Below are 19,275 nucleotides of genomic sequence, written 5' to 3'. Positions count from 1 at the left end.
TCATAAAAATGTTTCAACGAGCAATTACGAACACGCTTGAAACAAATGAAAAAAAAAACAAAACCAGAAAGTCTCAGCAAAGAAATAGAAGATATAGAGAAGAAGAACCAAAAAGGGAATTTTAGAACCAAAAAATACAATAACTAAAATAAACTTAATAGATGGTTTCAGCAGCCAACAAAGAAGAGGAAAGAATCAGTGAACTGGAAGAGAGAATAATAAAAATTATCCAATCTAAACAAGAGAGAGAAAACAGAAAAAAATGAACAGAGCCTCAGAGACCTGAGGGACTATAATAAAAGATCTAATATCCACATCATCAGAGTCCTGGAAAGACAGAGGAAAGAGTGGGGCTGAAAAGTATTTCAAGAAATAATGGCTGAAATTTTCCCAAACTTGGCAAGATATAAAACCTACAGATTCAAGAAGCTGAGAGAACCTCAAACAGGATGAGCTCAAAGAAATCCACTCCAAGACCGAGACAAACTTCTGAAAACTAAAGACAAAGAAAAAATCTTAAAAGCAGCAGGAGAGAACCAAGCCCTTACCTGTGGGGAACAATTCACATAAGAGCAGATTTCTCATCAGAAACCATGGAGGCCAGAAGCAAGTAGCACATTTTTCAAGTACTTGAAAGAAAAGAACTGTCAGCCCAAATTCTATATCCAGTGAAAATACCCTTCAGGAACAAAGAGGTAAATGAAGACATTTCTCGCCAGCAGACCTACCCTAAAAGAATGGCTCAAAAAAGTTCTCTAAACGGAAAGGAAATGATAAAAGAAGGAATCTTAGAACATCAGGAAGAACAATGAAAAGAATATAAATATGGGTAAATTAACATAGACTTTTTTCTCTTCTTGAGTTTTGACATTTGAAGCAAAAATTATAACACTGTCTCATGTGGGTCTCAACGTACACAGAAGAAATATTTAAGACAATTATATTATAAAGGAAGGTAGGTAAGGGACATGAGGTTTCCACACGTCACTTGAACTGGTGAAGCGTCAAGACCAGCAGACCTTGGTAAGTTATGTATATACGATGTAATACCTAGTAACCGCTAAAAAGCTACACAAAGAAACACCCTCAAAAATAACACAGACAAATCAAAATGGAATTCTAAAAAAAGTTCAAGAAACCCACAGGAAAGCAGGAAAAAAACCCCAGAGAAATGAAAAACAGAAGGAACAAACAAAGAAACCCAAAACCAATATTTATCTAAATTTTGCAACAGAGGAACTCAGCAGGCAATATACCTCCGTGGTTAAGAACACAGGCTTGAGACTCAGACTTACGCTGAAGCCTAGACATTATCCAGCTTCTAGCTGTGTGATCTTAGGCAGATTATATAACCTTTCTGAGCTTCAATGTCCTCACCTATAACATGGGACTAATAATAGTATCTACCCACAGAAGACTGTTGAGAGAATTAAAATTAATACATATAAAACTCCTAGCCTGGCACAAAATGAGTGCTCAAAAAACATTAACAATTATTTTTATCAGAGACAAGATAAATGTATTCTCAGACTCAGGACCTGAGGGACAGAGAAGGCAGGGGTAAAGTGAGGAAGTGAATATGGAGGAATTAAGTTCAACTCCACATACAAAAGGACTCTGGTCCCTCTCTCCCACCAGCTCTAGAACACTTGCAGTCATGCTTACACCTCAGAAAGGCAGTTAGAAGATCCTTCTAGAGAATGTGAACCTAAAAAGGAAGAGGCCCACGGACGCTCTAACTTAAGGACTCACAACAAAAAAGCCAGCGATCCACCAAATTTCAGTGGATGATGGGAGGAAAGAGCATGAACTCACATACTGTACACCGTAATAGGAAGTCCATGGATAATTTCTGAAATTAACAAACCAAGAAAAAGTAATAGACACATGTAATTTAGAAATAAGAAATATAAGAAACAGACAAAAAAATGGAAGTATACTGGGAATAGGACAATATTGGGAGTGGGGAGAAATAAGGGACAGCTTTTGTTGCTGGTTCTTGTAAGTCTTTTAGCACAATTTGATTACAGGACAGAATGTTAGTTATGATCCATTTTTTCTTTAAACTCTTTCGTACTATATCTTTTTCTTTCACAGCAAGCTTGTATTTCTGTTATAATAGAGGGAGATCTAATTTAAAAAAAAAATTATAAACAGAGGTGAAAACTAAGAGGGGTTCTCCCATTAAAAAAAAAAATAATTGGGGGCCAGCCCTGTGGCCTAGTGGTTAAGTTCCAGGCACTCTGCTTCGGGAGCCCGGGGTTCAGTTCCCAGGTGCAGACCTACACCACTCATCAGCGGCCATGCTGTGGCGGCGACCCACATACAAAGTAGAGGAAGACTGGCACAGATAGTAGCTCAGGGAGAATCTTCCTCAAGCAAAAAGAGGAAGATTGGCAACAGATGTTAGCTCTGCATGAATCTTCCTCAGCAAAAATTTTTTTCAATTCCAAATTCCATAAGCTTAAGAATTAGGGATTATCATACTTTCTGCATCTGACAATTCTGTTTCTTTCCAAAGACAGATGAGTCTTTACTAAGTCTTAAAGTCTCCGAGTCTTAAAGATCAGTTAGTTCTACCTATGGCCCCATCCAACGTTGAATTTCTTCTGCAGCATCCCCGAGAAGAGGGCAGCAAGCCCAGATAGTCCCACTGACAAGTGCCTTCCTGGGCAGTCCGTCCCATCCCTGGGCTCCTCTGCTTGGGAACTCACCTCTACTCTAAGCTAACATCTGTGTCCCTGTAACTTCTGTTCACCAGCCACTAGTCCTGCTGCTTCGTCTTGAGCCCATTTTTCTGTCTTGTACATGTCAGTTCTTTAATAGGTAAAGACAGCTAGCATGCCTACCCAAAACTTCTCTTGGTGAAACTTTCTTAGTCCCTAATATGTTCAAATATTATACAACAATTAAAATAATACAAGTTATATTCTAAATGAGGCTAAATCAAAGAAAAACATAAAACGCAGGTAACTACTGATCCTAACCGTGATGTATATAAGTATACTTATATATACCAAAAATTAGGGAACAGTTACATAATTATCATGCATATATACTATGCAATACCACATATATATATACACACACACATCTATTTAAAATGAAATATATATATCTCTCTCAATACAGAAAAACATCCACTATACATTAAGTGAAAAGCAAGATATAGAACAAAATATATAGCATGTCACCATTTTTTAAAAAAACATATACAATGGATATGTGCATGTAGTTTTTGATATATGCAGAGAAAAGGACATACATATATCTTATAGATAAAAGATATATTCCATACTCAAACAGTAGTTATCTCAAGGAGAAGACAACGGGCTTTCATTCTTTTCTTTATATATTCATACATTGTTTGAATTTTTTTTAAGTTTTTAATAATCAAGTTTTGTGATAAAAAGTTAAAAAACATTGGGGGGAGAGGGAGAAAATCTCTCACTGTTCAAACCCTCTGACCTAGTAATAACACACTTCTGGAAGTCAATTCTAACGAAACATCACAGATCAAATGCCTACTGGGCATCTTCAATAAGATACCCCCATTCATCCAACCAGGATCTCCACACCTGCTAGACACCAGGTGCAATGCTAGAAGTTGGGAATACAGCAGTAAAATGGCAGACAAGATTCATGGATCACAGCACTTACCATCTTCCAGGGAAGAGACTCATACAGCAAGTAATTGCAAGAAAATATAAGGAGACATACAACCATGTTCTCAAGCTCACCATTTCCCCTCAAATCCTATATTAGTATCTTCATCTAAGCCAGAAACCTGAGGATCATCTTAACTTCTCTACTTCACTCCCACTCCTTATCTAATTAATGACCAAGACCCCTTATTTCTACCATTTCTCATATCTGTACCACGCAGCTCCATTGCCACTTCAACTCTCCTCATCTCCAGCCTAACCACTGCAATTTTTCTATCTTCATTCACTGCCCCCTTCCATCTTTCTTACACACGCTGTTCCAGAGATCTTTCTAAAATACAACGCTCATCATGTCATTTTTCTTTCTGAAATCTTTTAATGGCTTCACAGTACCTACAAGATAAGTCCACATTCCTAGTGTGGCACACAATGACCTCCATTAGGATCTCAGCTTACCTTGGCTGCTGCACATCACACCTCCCACATCATGATCCAGCTATCCTGATCTACTTGAGGTCCTCATCTTACCAGACTTGCTTCCAGCCAACATGCCTTGACCTGTGCAGTGCTCTCAGCTTAGAACACAACTGGCAAACACTTACTCATCTTACAACTTTGAGGCTAGAAATTACCTCATCTTTAAAGCCTTCCCTGACCACTATTCTCCTCCAGTACAATTGATCATTTCCTCCTTTGTACCTTCGCCTCCACTAAATCTCAAATATAGTTCTTGTATAGGACCTATAAAGCTTCAGTATTATGTACCCATATGCACACGCATCTCCCCCTACTAATCAACAATTTCCCCTTATTTGTTGCGTGTCCCCAAAGACTAACACAGTACCTGGTACATAACTCATGTTCAGTGTTTGCTGAACGAATGAATATATGAGATAAAAACTTTATGCACAAAGACATTCACTAAATATTATGTAGCAGAGAAACAAAAAATGATTAAGTAAATTATGGTTTATCTATCAGAAGATATATAGCAATAAAAAAAGTTTTCAAAGGCTATGCAAGCAGGAAAATGTCTGGACAGTGTTAAGGAGGTAAAAAGCAAAATATAAAATAGAATATAGCACAATTATAAATTCAGTTTTTTAAAAACTGTACATAAAAACATTAAAATATTTGTATCTGGGCAATACAGCAATAATATGTGGGTGGTGGGACTACAGGTGATAGTAGTTCTTTTTTCTACTTTGCTGTATTTTCTGTAATTTTCTAACATTCTATATTATTTTATAATAAAAATATATGTATATTATTGATAGGTAAGAGTTCTAAAATTAGATTGTGATGATGGTTGCACAACTCTGTGACATTATAAAAACCAGTGAATTGTACACTTTGAGTGAATTTTATAGTATATGAATTATATATATCTTAAAGCTGTTAAAAATATACCTATCTTTTTAAATCTTCACTGCAAGAACACAACAATAAAAAAGAAATGAAATGCAAAGGAGCTGGAAAAGACCTAAGAGATCATCCAGGCTGGTGCTCTTTTTGCATATTAGAGAAAAGTTTTGGCCAAAGCCACCAGTTCATTAGTGGCCAAACCTAGACTGGGATTCAGGCCACCTCCCAATGCAGGGCTTTACAATACCACTGCTGCTTGTACTTAGACAAGAGGAAATACGTTACAGTTTAATAAATCTACAACTGATTAGGTGCTTTTTTTGGCCCCAAATTCATTCAAAAGAAGTGCTGCTCCAAAATAAAATTTTCTGAAGCAAACAGGGTAGTCTCAGAGAGTAAGTAAGAAACCAATGGGAATCTGTATCACACCAGACTTCAGCTCCATGTATTTAATAGAAAGCCTTAGTAACTATAATCCAATCAAGGAAGAAGCATGCTTGTGATCACTGCTGGGTAAGACTGCTGGAACTCAAGAACCTGAACAAGGCTGGACTAGATGACTCCTCAGCTTCCCTCCTAATCAAGAATTTTTATTTTAAATGAAAGGTCAATATCACAAATATTACTACAGCTGCAACCTGTAAATATCTCATTTCAGTATTGAAATATTCCCAGACAGAGCCTGACATACATCCATATTACACTGAATTTCTCCCCACAAAGGTGCTTCAAGGACAGCATGGGTTCAAGGTCCACATAAGCTATGAGAAATTGTATTACTAATGGCTGAATATTTAAAACTCTAAATATTAAAATATCTACCATCAGATTGGCAGTTACACAGTCACCATTCATCCCTCTCATTTAACTCATATTAAATACATTAATATTAAAATTACTTACCATAAAGAACAGACTGGATGGATGTGTGCACTAATTATTTTAGCAATGCCTCTTGTCAAGAAATCCCAGATGACAATTCGGCCATCATTACAGCCAACTGCAAGCAGCGTGCCCCACCTGTTAAAGGTGCAAGTCAGCGCCATGCTGATACAATCCAAAGTTCCATCAGCTTCCTAAAAATTAAAACAAACACAAGAATATAGGCAATAATACCCAGGTATCCAAATTATTTCTTAAAGGTTCTCTATCATCCATGATACTTCTCTTGAATTTAAATTATAATGTACCATACACCAAAATAATCTCTATGTGTGTTCTTACACCTATTAAACTAGCCAAAATGAAGAAAGATTTATAAAAGCTAACAGAGAATTTTTGGAAACAGATGTGATCAATCCCTTATACCACCACTGTAACTCTGTACATACACTCTGGAGGGCAATTAGGTAAAATATAAAAGATTCATTAAAAGAGTTAGCCTATTGACCCAGTAATCATAGTACTTGGAATTTATTCCAAGAAAAGTAATTTAAAACAAAAACCCTGGAACAATCTACATCTGTAACATTAGGAGAGTCAAATAAATTATTTTATATTAATATCAAGCCATTTAAAACAACCATAATGACTACATTGAAACATATTCTAAGTATTACAAAATATTTTTACATTTAAGAAAAGTAGGGGCTGGCCCGGTGGCACAAGTGGTTAAGTGCACACGCTCTGCTGCGGTGGCCCGGGGTTCACTGGTTCGGATCCCGGGCACGCACCGACGCACCACTTGTTAAGCCATGCTGTGGCGGCGTCCCATATCAAGCAGAGGAAGATGGGCACGGATGTTAGCCCAGGGCCAGTCTTCCTCAGCAAAAAAGAGGAAGATTGGCATCGGATGTTAGCTCAGGGCTGGTCTTCCTCACAAAAAAAAAAAAAGAAAGGAAAGTAAAGCACACTTCTAACATACATATTGATTATTACTATGTAAAAACATTGATCAAATCTACAAAAGCACACAGGAAAAATCAATCTATGAACAGGTGATAGTACTATTTGTGAAAAACTCTCAATCAAAGTCTTGTTTTAATTTAAAGGGAAATGAACCGTAAGATTTACAACATTACGGTGAGATTTTCCAGCCAATATTGCCTATCTATCTCCCTCCCTTGCTCAAAATTAAACACTTAGTTCCTTCTGTTGTCCAAAAGAAAAAAAAAAAAGGGAGCAAAATGCATTTTCCACTCAAACGTAAAAGCTAGCAAGATACCATATTGCTAAAATCACAACAATACTGTATTCTTACCTCTGGATAATTCTGTCCAAAGGACTCTGCAACAAAGCAAAGAAAGAGAGTTGATGGAACATGTGCAAAATACCAGGGATCCCACAGATCACAAATAGTGTAGAGCAGTGGTTTGAAAAGTACGGATGGGGAAGTGACACCCTTTCAGGGACTCCATGAGGTCACACCCAGTTTCATTATCATACCAAGATGGTATTTGCCATTTTTACTCTCATCTCATAAGTTACAGATGAGTTCTCCTGAGGCAATATGACCTGTGATATCGCAACAGAGTGAACGCACGAGCAGATGTGAGAAGTCTGCCAACTTCTATTTACACAAACATTAAAAAGATTTGTAAAGGGGCTGGCCCGGTGGTTAAGTTCGCACGCTCTGTTTTGGCGGCCCCAGGTTCGCAGATTCAAATCCCACATGTGGACATACTCACCACTCATTTAGCCCTGTGTGGCGGCATTCCACATACAAAACAGAGGAAGATGGGCACAGATGCTAGCCCAGGGCTAAGCTTCCCCAGCAAAAAGAGAAGGATTGGCAACAGATGTTAGCTCAGAGCCAGTCTTCCTCACCAAAAAAAAAAAAAAAAAAAAGGATCTGTAAAAACATAAAACAATGCCACTTTTATCATTCAGTATCTTTTGTTTTAGAAAATAGTTATTTTTTCATAAAAATGTTATTTCTGTAAACATGTAATGGGGTTATTATGGTTTGGGTTTTTTCTTGTTTTTTTCTTAAGGAAGATCAGCCCTGAGCTAACATCCATGTCAATCCTTTTTTCTGAGGAAGATCGGCCCTGAGCTAACATCTATTGCCATTACTTCTCCTTTTTTTTTCCCCTTTTTCTCCCCAAAGCCCCAGTAGATAGTTGTATGTCATAGCTGCACATCCTTCTAGTTGCTGTATGTGGGACGCGGCCTCAGCATGGCTGGAGAAGCGGTGCGTCGGTGCAAGCCCCGGGTTCCGAACCCGGGCTGCCAGTGGCGGAGCGCTCGCACTTAACTGCTAAGCCACGGGGCCAGCCCCTATGGTTATTTTTAAATAACGAACTTTTAAAAATTCAACTCAGTCAAATTATCTAAGTCCCAACTACTCTCTAAAACCTTTATTAACAGCAGCCAACCAGCAACAATCATTCTCCTTCCTAATAATAGCTTTTAAGTTGTAACATAATCTGGTAGTTGGTTGAACATACAATTCCCTGTATTAATTTCTTAAGCAAACACTCTTGGTACAAACATCCCTGAATGCTTTTCCTCTATTAAATTTGGTATTTCTACATTAGTAATAAACATTTCAAGCTATAGATGATGGTATGATGATGTGTCTGCTTGTCAGAGTTTAATTTCAGCAGCAGCACCATCTTTGTCAGTATTTCGTAGTTTATTACCTAAATATCTCATTACAGTGGTTTTTAAACTACACTCTGAGAACTACAGGTCCAAGAAAGTTGTCCTACATTTAGGTTGTCCAAATAAGATTCCATTTAAAAAAAGAAGTCTAGTGCTTTAAAAAAAAGTCTGAGGGCTGGCCCAGTGGCATAGCAGTTAAGTTCTCGCGCTCCGCTTTGGTGGCCCGGGGTTCGCGGGTTCGGATCCCAGGCAAGGACTGACGCACCACTTGTCAAGCCATGCTGTGGCAGCGTCCCATATAAAGTAGAGGAAGATGGGCATGGATGTTAGCCCAGGGCCGATCTTCCTCAGCAAAAAGAAGAGGACTGGCAATGGATGTTAGCTCAAAGCCAACCTTCCTCACCAAAAAAAAAAAAAAAAAGAGTCTGAAAACCAGTTTATTATATTTTGTCCTTTATAAAATTTAATAGAAAACTAAAGAGTGAAAACATTAAAACTAATCAAAATACAGAGGCCAGTTAAGAAAACTAAAGGAAAGATGAAACCAAAGGTAAATAATTGCCAAAAAAGGTAATCATCTTGATTTATCTAACATGAACCAGACTTACTGTAGCTGATCACATTCAGTTATGAAAGAAAAGAATGAAATTAAGTGTTGAAACCAGATCAAGATATTTTTGAAAGAAATCTTTTTAAAGTTACTAAAGTAATATATATAAGTAATACAGAAATATATAATTAAAAAATGATAATTTCCTCCCCGCAACCGACTCATCAAAGTAAAAAGCTTCCATATATTTCTACATGCTTATACAAACATTCACGTATTTAAGGTTTAATTTGTTTTTTAAATAAAATATTACACATTATGTGTAGTATTATGTGATTTGCTTCTTTAAAAATACATCCTACTTATCTTTCTAAATCAATAATATAGATCTATATTCACATGGTTGAGAAACAAACAAAAAGGACTACTTATTCAAAAATTAAAAACAAAACAAATAAAAAACCACAACCTAAATATACAGAGTAATCAGAAAGGAGCAGAGTGTGACTTGCTGTGTTGGAAGAAGGGAAAGCCACACATAAGATTCTGAAAGAATCCAGAAACCAGGGACTATTTTAATGTATGATTACCCCCAATACACATTACCCCTGATTCTGTATTTTTGTCTTATGTTTTGGGGTAGCTTTCTTTTTTTCCCTTTTTTTGAGGGTCATCTTAGTTGACAGGATTACAAGGATTATAAGGAGTTTAAAGGAGCACAAAGAGAAAGTGACATATAAAAAAGACTAAGCTAGTTTGGGGTACTTTGGCTGAAGGGCCTGAGCAAGAATGCTGTCAAGCAGGGTTACAGGAGCACAAGGCCATTTCCTCAGAGAATGTTCAACACCACTTTTGTATTCTCCATCCTCCCATCTACCATTTTGTGTTACAATTAGATTACTTAGGCTTGGTTGTAAACACCATGAAGGAGAAAAAAAAAAAAAGACGCCCAAACATGTGAATGCCAAAGAGATTTCACTTCATAATACACTTGATAATTCAAAAAACATGAATGACTTGTATGGCAAAATTCACATATCCAAAACTGATTACAGAAGAAAAATCCCTGACTGGATCAATGAGTAAAGAACACACTGAAAGACTGTTAAAGACCTACCACTTAAAAAAACAAAAGGCAGCAGGCCCCCTAAATCTCAAGCAGTAGACAATCACTATGTTATTTAAGCTATTTCTGAACAGAAAAAAATATGTTAGTTTTTTGTAAAGCCAACATAACTGATACCAAAATCTGATAGAGATAGTACAAAAAAGAAAACAAGAGGGCCCCCGGTGGCGCAAGCGGTTAAGTGCGCGCGCTCCGCTGCGGCGGCCCGGGGTTCGCTGGTTCGGATCCCGGGCGTGCACCGACGCACTGCTTGGTAAGCCATGCTGTGGCGGCGTCCCATATAAAGTGGAGGAAGATAGGCACCGATGTTAGCCCAGGGCCGTCTTCCTCAGCAAAAAAGGAGGAGGATTGGCGGATGTTAGCTCAGGGCTGATCTCCTCACAAAAAAAAAAAAAAAAAAAAGAAAACAAGAGTCCCTTTCACTTAAGAACATAAACATTTCATGGTATTTCACCTTTAGATTCTGCAGACTTGAAAAGTAATATCTAGCAGCATATACAATTATAACCAAATTCTAAACACAAAGAATCTGGAGTTTATTATTCTACCATATAAGAAGGCACTATGATATAGCAGGGAAAAAAAGGAACAGGATGACGGCAACACCACTCCAAACACCTTTCACAGCACAATGCACTCGAATGCATCTCAGTCAGAATGTTTAAAAGACATACAATCCTATCAGTAGATGCTGAAAAAAACATCTGCTAAAACTCAATGACCATTTTTAATAAAAGGAATAGAAGACTACAATAAATGATAAAACTATTTACCAAAAACACAATTATTCCAAAAGATGAAATATTAAAACCATTTCAATTAATATCAGCAACTAGAAAGGGATGTATCACAATTATTAGTTAATACCATCTTGGAGGTTCTGGCCCATGGAATAAGAAAATGAAATAATTGGTTTAAACGTTGAATATAAGGAGATAAAACTATTTCTCTTTTGCTGATATCACTGAAAACCTAGAAAACACAAGACACTCTAATAAGAAAACTACCCAAATTAATAAGAAAATAAGGTAAAGTGGTTTGATATAACATAAATATTCGAACATTAACAGCTTTTCTTTACACTACCAATTAGTATCCAGAAATGGAAATAAAGGGGAAAACTCCATTCACAACGGTTACAAACGTATAAAATATTTAAGGAAAAAAGGTAACAAGGAAGACAGGACACGCATGAAGAAAACTACATAGTCTTTGTTAAGGCCATAAAATCTGAACAAATGAAAAGACAATCTACACATTCGGGGATGGGAAAGCTTAACAGCTTTCTCCAAAAACTAATAAATTTTATGCAATTCCAGATGGATTAAAGACAAATATAAAAAACAAAATTTTCTAAATGTACTGTAAGGCCACTGATATATGATAAAGGTGGCATTTCAATTTAGTGGGGAATTTATTTAATATATAGGGACGGACAATTGACTACCCATCTGGAAGAGAAAAAAGTTACAATTCCTCTTTCATATCACATATAAAAATAAATTTCAGGTAAATTAATATTTAAAAAAAAAACAAAAATCTTCGGAAAAAATCTAGGAGACCACGTGTATAATCCAGGATGGGGAAGACCTTAACCATGTGACGAAAACCAAAAGAAAAGGGAAATATATTTGATTATATAAAAATTACAGCATTTTGGGGGCCAGCCCCGGGGCGCAAGTGGTTAAGTGTGCGCACGCTCCGGTGCGGCGGGCCGGGGTTGGCTGGTTCCGATCCTGGGCGCGCACCGCTTGTTAAGCCATGCTGTGGCGGCGTCCCATATAAAATGGAGGAAGATGGGCATGGATGTTAGCCCAGGGCCAGTCTTCCTCAGGAAAAAAGAGAAGGATTGGCACCAGATGTTAGCTCAGGGCTGGTCTTCCTCACACACACACACAAAAAATTACAGCATTTTGCATGGCAAAAGTTCCGATAAACAGACAGATTTAGGAAAAAACTGCAAAGCAGATGACCAGTAAGAGTTGATACCTATATAATAAAGCCATTTTATACATTGATAAGAAAAAAAAACAAAAAGGAAAAAACAAGGAATATGAATAAATAAGTCACAGAAGAACAAAATCAGATGGCCTCTCAACAAGGAAAACACGATCAAACTCAGTTGTAGTCAGAGAAATGTAAATCAAATTAAAAATGAGATGCCACTGTCATCCATCAGACAGGAAAATGTGTAGAGAACACCTACTGCTGGGGGGGAAGGTGGACAAAGGGTATGTTCACGCGTTACCCGTAAAAATGGGAATTGTTAGAGCCTTTTGGAAAAGGAATCTGACAGCATCTATTAAAAGCAAAAACACAGTCTTTATCTTAGCAATCCTACAATTGGAAATCTAATCTCCATAGACGTAAACACAACATGGGACAAAAATACAGGGTATTTAAAGTATTGTTCTTAGTGGCAAAAAAAAAAGAAAAAGAAAAATCCCCAAAACCAGAAACAAGGTAAATGCCAATTAACAGTGGAATGATTGAATAAATTACACTGTATTCAAACATGGATAAACTATACTAATTCTCCTGGAGAAATTTTTATGGGTATTACTAAATGAAAAAAAAGCAAGACACAAAGTGTATATGATATAATCTCATTTCTTTGTTAACGTGTATACACACACACAAGTACAGGCATGCAGAAAAATATGGAAGGAGATACATGGGACTACCAACAAAGAAGGGAGGAGACGAGGAAAAAACCATAGTTTTTTTAAAAAAGCATTTACAGTTCAAGTTAGATCATGAGTGTGTATCTACGTGAATGCATTAAAAATCATTAGATTATCTCCTAACATGTAGGAACAGTATTTTATAGTGTTAAGTGAAGAAAGCAAGTTGCAAGTAATGTGTATAAAAAGGTTCTATTTCTGTAAAAAGCAAAACCAAAGCCCTTACAAATTCGTTTAAATATGTTTCTATGAGCAAGGAAAAGAGCATAAAAGGATAAACTCCAGACAGTTACCATTCGGAGACGGAGAGAAAGGTAATTTTTTCTGTACGTATATTCGCACTGTTTCCACTGTTGTGAAATATGGACTACATCTGTTAATGTGAAAAGCCTGAAATTAACCTCCCTGAGCTTTCCAGACTTAAACTCATGCTGGCTCATCATTTTTTTGAAGTACTCGAACCTGCATTTATCATGAACAGCTACCACTTACTGAGTGCTTATGTGTCAGACCCCGTGCCAAGGCCTTCTCTAGATCATCTCCTTCAGTCCTCTCAATTCACTATGAAGTAGGTTCTATTATACTCCATTGCACAGATGAAGCAAGTTAGGCTTAAAGGTTAAGTCATTTCCCAAGTTCACACAGTTAAAAACTGGCAAAACTGAGACCTGACCCAGAAACCATACTCTTAACTACATTAAAAAGCCTCTAGAGGGCTGGCCCCATGGCTTAGCAATTAAGTGTGCGCGCTCCACTGCTGGCGGCCTGGGTTCGGATCCCTGGCGTACACCGACGCACTGCTTCTCTGGCCATGCTGAGGCCGCGTCCCACATACAGCAACTAGAAGGACGTGCAGCTATGACATACAACTATCTACTGGGGCTTTGGGGGGAAAATAAATAAATAAATAAAATTATTTAAAAAAAAAAAAAGCCTCTAGAATCTTGCCCAAATCTGACCTCAAGGTTACTAGTCTATGATTTGCAAAACACACCTGCCCTTTATTTAAAGTCAAAATTTCCCCATCTCCTTTCTTGGAACATGTCCTCCTTTCTCTCCCCAGCTCTCAAAAACCACCAACAGTTCTTGTACTTGCAAGCTCCCTAAGGCCGAGGAACGCAATTTGACCAAGAGAAGGGGGCTAAGCGACCCAGCGAAAATCTCTACCCACTGAGGGCTTTTCTTGGCAGCAACCAATGTTCACTTTATTTACTCCAAAAAAAACATCCTTTTCCCAGTGAAGGCAAAAGAAAAATAAGCAGCTAAGCATTCCACTTCCCCTTTGTTTATGAAGTCCATAGTAGGCACACAAAAGACGTATGTGGGTTGTTGAATGAACAATTTTGGTATTACACCATCCAGCCCAAACGGGGAACTTCTTTGCTCTTCACACTCCAATAATGTTGAACACCCTTTCTAGTTGCCTCATTTTTAGAATCTTGGCCTTCAAGCACATTAGCTTTTTCCTGACACTATTCTTAAAAGCCTGTGCCACCCTCACATGCTCACCTTCAGCTATGTGCCCTTGTTTTGTACATGCCTTTTTGGACTTGGAGGTTAAACTGTTTTCAGCACAATCACACCAGTTTCTTCAGATGCCTCCTCTTTTTTTCTGTTAGGATCGTTTCTCCAAACCGCCTTTTAGTTTCCCCAGCCTTTCCAGCTTTCTTCCTCCCAGTCTCATGACATGGAATAATGTCTATTCTCTAAATTGCTGAACATCCGCCTCCTTAAAGACTCGATTATCATGAGTTCTAACATTTCATGGACCTTTTCTCCCAATGGTCCTATTATTTTTTACTTGCCAACCAATTCCTCCCTACTGTAACAGTTAGGTCCAGGGTAGCAGTTTCCACTCTGCTTCCACAATCTAACAGGTAATGACACAGTTAGTGGCACTTCTTTTAGAGAAATGCAACTTGCAGATGTCTAGATAACTGATCCTGCCCTACCCCGATCCAATGCCATCACTATCATAATTACCACATTTTCTTGGCTTGTCTTGCCTCCCTCATCAATCCTTTACAAAGCTGCCACTGCCAACTTTCTAAGCCCCAAAACTCATGTCACTCACTTCCTTAAATATCTCCCTTGCTAAACAATATACTAAACTCCCAAGTGTAATTTTAAGAAACAATTTCAATCTGGCCCAACCAGTATTTTCCATTTTACCTTTGGCTAACTCCCCATCAGCACCTAGTACAGAACCTCGCATAACCTACCCCAACCACTACATGTAGACTACTAACCATTTCCTGAACATCCCACACACATTCGTGCCTCAGAACCTTAGCCCCCGCAGTTCTCTGCACTGGTAATTACCGTCTCCAACTTGCCCCTCTGGAAAAATCCTACTCTATCTTTCCAGACAGGGTTAAATGGCACTGCCTCTGTAAAATCATCCCCAAATTTTACTGCCATCCTGCCACCAACAATGCAGAATTAACTGCTCTTTTGGCTGGATTCCCATAATGCATTCACTTACCATGGTTCCATATTACACAGTTACTGGTTTACGTTTCTCCTCCTAGTTCTATGCATTTATCCATGTCAAAGGTTGTACCTTATTTCAATGTTTTTCAAACGGTAGGACTCAATTTACCATAAATGGATAAATCAATTTAGTGAGCCACAACGTTTTTTAATAATTAGAAGATATCAGAGGACATTGAGCATAACCAGGATTAAGCATAATTTCAAGAAACTTAGTTATATGTATATGTATATATAATGGATTAAGATAGAAAATATATTTCTTACTGTGAGTTGTGGTAAAAATAAGTTTGAAAAACTCTTATTTAACTTTGTATCTCCAGTGCACACTGCCTGATACACAGCAAAGGCTCAAAAAGTAGTTGCAGAAGTAAAATTAGTATCTTGAGTGTCCACATTAAGAACACATGATCATCTCTTTCCTCTATCTGGCCAGCTATCCTTTAGTGTGGTCCCACAATCACATCACTTCTGTTACTTTCTCCTTTTTATCTGCAGTCATGAACTTTCTTGCTCTAAAACCCAGTCATTTTCATCGAGATTTATATCTTTTGGACAGAAGATTCTTTTAAATTGTCTAACCTTCCAATGCTAAACATTCCTTCCTAAATTTCACCCTCATGAATCTTCTGTATCATTCCAAAACAGTCTTTCCTGTGACTCTGCCATCTCTTTCAAGGTACTAGCCTGTCTACCACCTTTCCTCCATCCTTAAGTTTTTAAAATAAGGGTCAACCGTTTGCCTCCATTTCATCTCCCACACCTTCCTCAAATCACTGTAATCTGGCTTTGCTCAAGTTGCTGAGGGGCCCCAAGTTGCCTAAGGACTAAACAGAGCAGCCCTGTCTCAGCTCTCAGCCTCCAATGCTCTAAAAGTGGCTTCTATGGAAGACACCCCACCAACCTGTATTCTCTTCTACCTCTACATGGATAAATATACGGAAAGCACTTGAAAATACGCCTAGCTGATAGTAAGTACTATATAACTGTTAGTTTATTTATTATCATTTATTCCTCCTCTTACCCTATCCTCTAAATATAGGTAATTGTCCAAGATGCTGTCCTCAGTAGTTTTCTTTTCTGCCCCTCCCACTTTCTCCCTTGGTCTTGTTATCTACTCACAATGTTTTAATTAGCCCACCTGTAGGAGGATTACAACTCTCATAAATCCAAACCTATCTCCTAAACCCCAAATCCACACTCAACATACCCAATGCTGTCTTTTCCCAATGTCCTTAAATGTTTGTCAGTAATACCACTATTGGCTCCCAGCATTTTTCACTTCCCTCTTTCTCACCACCAGCCCCCCCACCACCACCACCACATGCAATCAATTCTCAAATTCTGTCAACTCTCCCTCCTCAATGCCTTTTCTTTCCATTTCCTAGCTCAGGCCTTCTTTATCACTCATCTGTTCTAGCCCTCCATACTGGTTTCACACCCTCCAAGACTCAACTACATATTGCTGTCAAATAAATCTTAAAAAAATCATAGCTCTGATTGAGTTACTAATCAGGTCAAAACAATTCAATGGATCTGCCTTCCCTTCCTTAAAAAGCACAAACTTTCTGGGGCCGGCCCGGTGGCGCAAGCGGTTAAGTGCGCGCGCTCCGCTGCGGCGGCCCGGGGTTCGCTGGTTCGGATCCCGGGCGCGCACCGACGCACTGCTTGGTAAGCCATGCTGTGGCGGCGTCCCATATAAAGTGGAGGAAGATAGGCACAGATGTTAGCCCAGGGCCGTCTTCCTCAGCAAAAAAAGAGGAGGATTGGCGGATGTTAGCTCAGGGCTGATCTCCTCACAAAAAAAAAAAAAAAAAAAAAAAGCACAAACTTTCTGGCTGGGCACTCAAGAGCCTCCACCAAATAGAAGGCACCAACTCCATCTCTTGGCCTTCTCTTTATTCACAGTACCCACAGCAGGGCCAAGCAAGAAAATTCATCAGGTCTTCTCTCACTGATGTCTTAGCTCAGGCACATTCCTAATGAGCATTCCTCCCCATATCTTCATATTTCAGTGTGTCAATTTTTTACCAATCTTAAATGTCCACTAAAACCCCAACTCCTCCACAGGTTTTTTTTGTTCCTGATTACCTTTCTTCGCCTACCCCAAAGATATTCATTCCCTCTTCTACATGTTCTTAGCACTTGGTAATGACTCTTAAAGGCTGGTCTATGTTCTGCAATATATTATGGCTATTTACACAACCACCTTACTCTCTCTGCTTAACAAAAAGCTCCTTAAAGGTAAAGACCATTTCTTTCATATCTTTGTAGCCCTTTGGACAGCAGTATATCTTATGAAATTTTTTTTTAAGAGAAAAGTACCATCAAATACAGCAAGTCGTTTAGGAGTTCTAGTAAACCTCAGACACCCCTAGGCTACCATGCCAAATACCTAATGAAACCCTAGAAGAAAAGACCTCCAGTTTTTAAACAAGCCAGGTAAGGGGTAGGGAGGAAATGACTTAAAGAGAGGGTAACAAAAGGTAACTGCTTCTGCAGTTCACACCTCGGTGTTTTACATACCGTCCCTGGTAGTTAAGGACCTTAAACAGAAAGTCAAGATAACTGGATTCCAGTGCCAAGTATGCCATTTACTTCCTTAGTGCTTTCAAGTCACCACCCTCTGAGCTTTTTTTCGTCTGCTCAATAAAGGACTTCTACTAGAAGATCTCCAAATTCCCCTCCTGAGGCATCCCGTGTTTCTACAAAAAGATTTAACCTGTCCAGGCACCCACTCCTGACAAGTCTTCGAAGCGTCACCTCAAGCCTCACTTCCTCTGATTCCTTCCCCAGTAACTCTGGTCCTGCCTGCCCTGGGCTACTTCAGCACTTGTGAACCTTATAATCAAAACCAAGTCACAAGCTCTCTCGATCGCTCCACACCTGATCTGAAAAGTGGCCTCGGGAAAGGCAATGCACTCTGCTCGGGCAGAAGCTGCGCTTCCTCCTGCTGCTGCTGCTCCATATCGAGAGCGCCCGAGAGCCACCGCACAACTGTGTCCCTAAGGCTGCAGCCCGAGTCCCCTCCTGCCCGGGTTCCCTCCTTTCCAGGACCGAAGGGTTCTCTAAGACGCAGCCACAGCCCTCCTTACCTAGCAACTCGAGGTTCATCCCTGAGCACTCTGGCCGTCTGGTCTCAGCTCCAGCAACGACGCCTCCTCCCCCGCCCGCTTCCAACAACTGCGTCTAAGTTGGGGGCGCCGCAAGCAGCCTGGCGCAAGCTCCGGAGACTTTCTGGCTGAGAAGACCCCGCGGCTTCCGCTTTCTTCCCCCGCCTTCCTTGTTCATTTCATGTGGGCTGTCGATATATATGCCTAACCAAAAAGCAGAACAAACTCTCTCGGAATCATTTAATTGTGATATTTTTTAAAGGATTAAAATTACGCCGTCACTTAGTTTTTTAAAAAGTGCAAATATTTGAAGCTAGTTTCTCCCAGATCATGTAAGTGAGCTAGAAAGTTCAGGCATATAGTTAGACTACTAGCCCTTGCTATGTTGTGTGTTCATCGGGGTTGTCCCCGCAGGAGGCACCAGACCACGCAGGAAAGGTTCCGGGTAAGTCCGACTGAAGTGGGAAAGCAGGGTTCGGGTGTGGAGAGCAGCAGGGGCCCAGGCGCGTGCTCTCCGTGTGTGTAGGCTGGTTGTCGCCTGTCTCGGTGTCGTCAACGTTGTGTCACGTTTGTAAAGATATGCCGCTATCTCACAGCAGCGTGCGCTGGCCTGTCGGGCCGTCTCGGAGCGCTCCCGCGCACGCAGCGTTGACCGGGCGCTGACAAGGAGCCGGGATGGGGGGCTGAGCGCTCGAGCTCCGCCAGCCGGACTGCGGGCGGTTTCGCCGGGCGG

The 19,275-nt window shown here is 39.4% G+C and overlaps 1 protein-coding gene across 2 annotated transcripts in view; it reads right to left on the bottom strand.

The window, feature by feature from the left end:
- Window positions 1–18,676, bottom strand: part of RBBP5 (RB binding protein 5, histone lysine methyltransferase complex subunit) — a 38,199-nt gene extending 19,523 nt beyond the window's left edge. Inside the window, exons 1-3 of one of the 2 annotated variants that reach the window (XM_058540241.1) lie at window positions 18,525–18,676; window positions 7,231–7,256; window positions 5,934–6,106 (exon numbers count right to left, since the gene is read on the bottom strand). In XM_058540241.1, coding sequence (XP_058396224.1) covers window positions 5,934–6,106; window positions 7,231–7,256; window positions 18,525–18,543 — 218 coding nt within the window. In that variant the 5' untranslated portion in view covers window positions 18,544–18,676. The remainder of the gene's footprint in view (window positions 1–5,933; window positions 6,107–7,230; window positions 7,257–18,524) is intronic. The other variant, XM_058540242.1, reaches the window with a different exon arrangement.
- Between the last annotated feature and the right edge of the window lie 599 nt (window positions 18,677–19,275).

The sequence above is a fragment of the Diceros bicornis genome, chromosome 4, assembly GCF_020826845.1.
Source record: "Diceros bicornis minor isolate mBicDic1 chromosome 4, mDicBic1.mat.cur, whole genome shotgun sequence".
NCBI classification, from domain to species: domain Eukaryota; kingdom Metazoa; phylum Chordata; class Mammalia; order Perissodactyla; family Rhinocerotidae; genus Diceros; species Diceros bicornis.
This window is presented reverse-complemented; position numbering and strand designations above follow the sequence as displayed.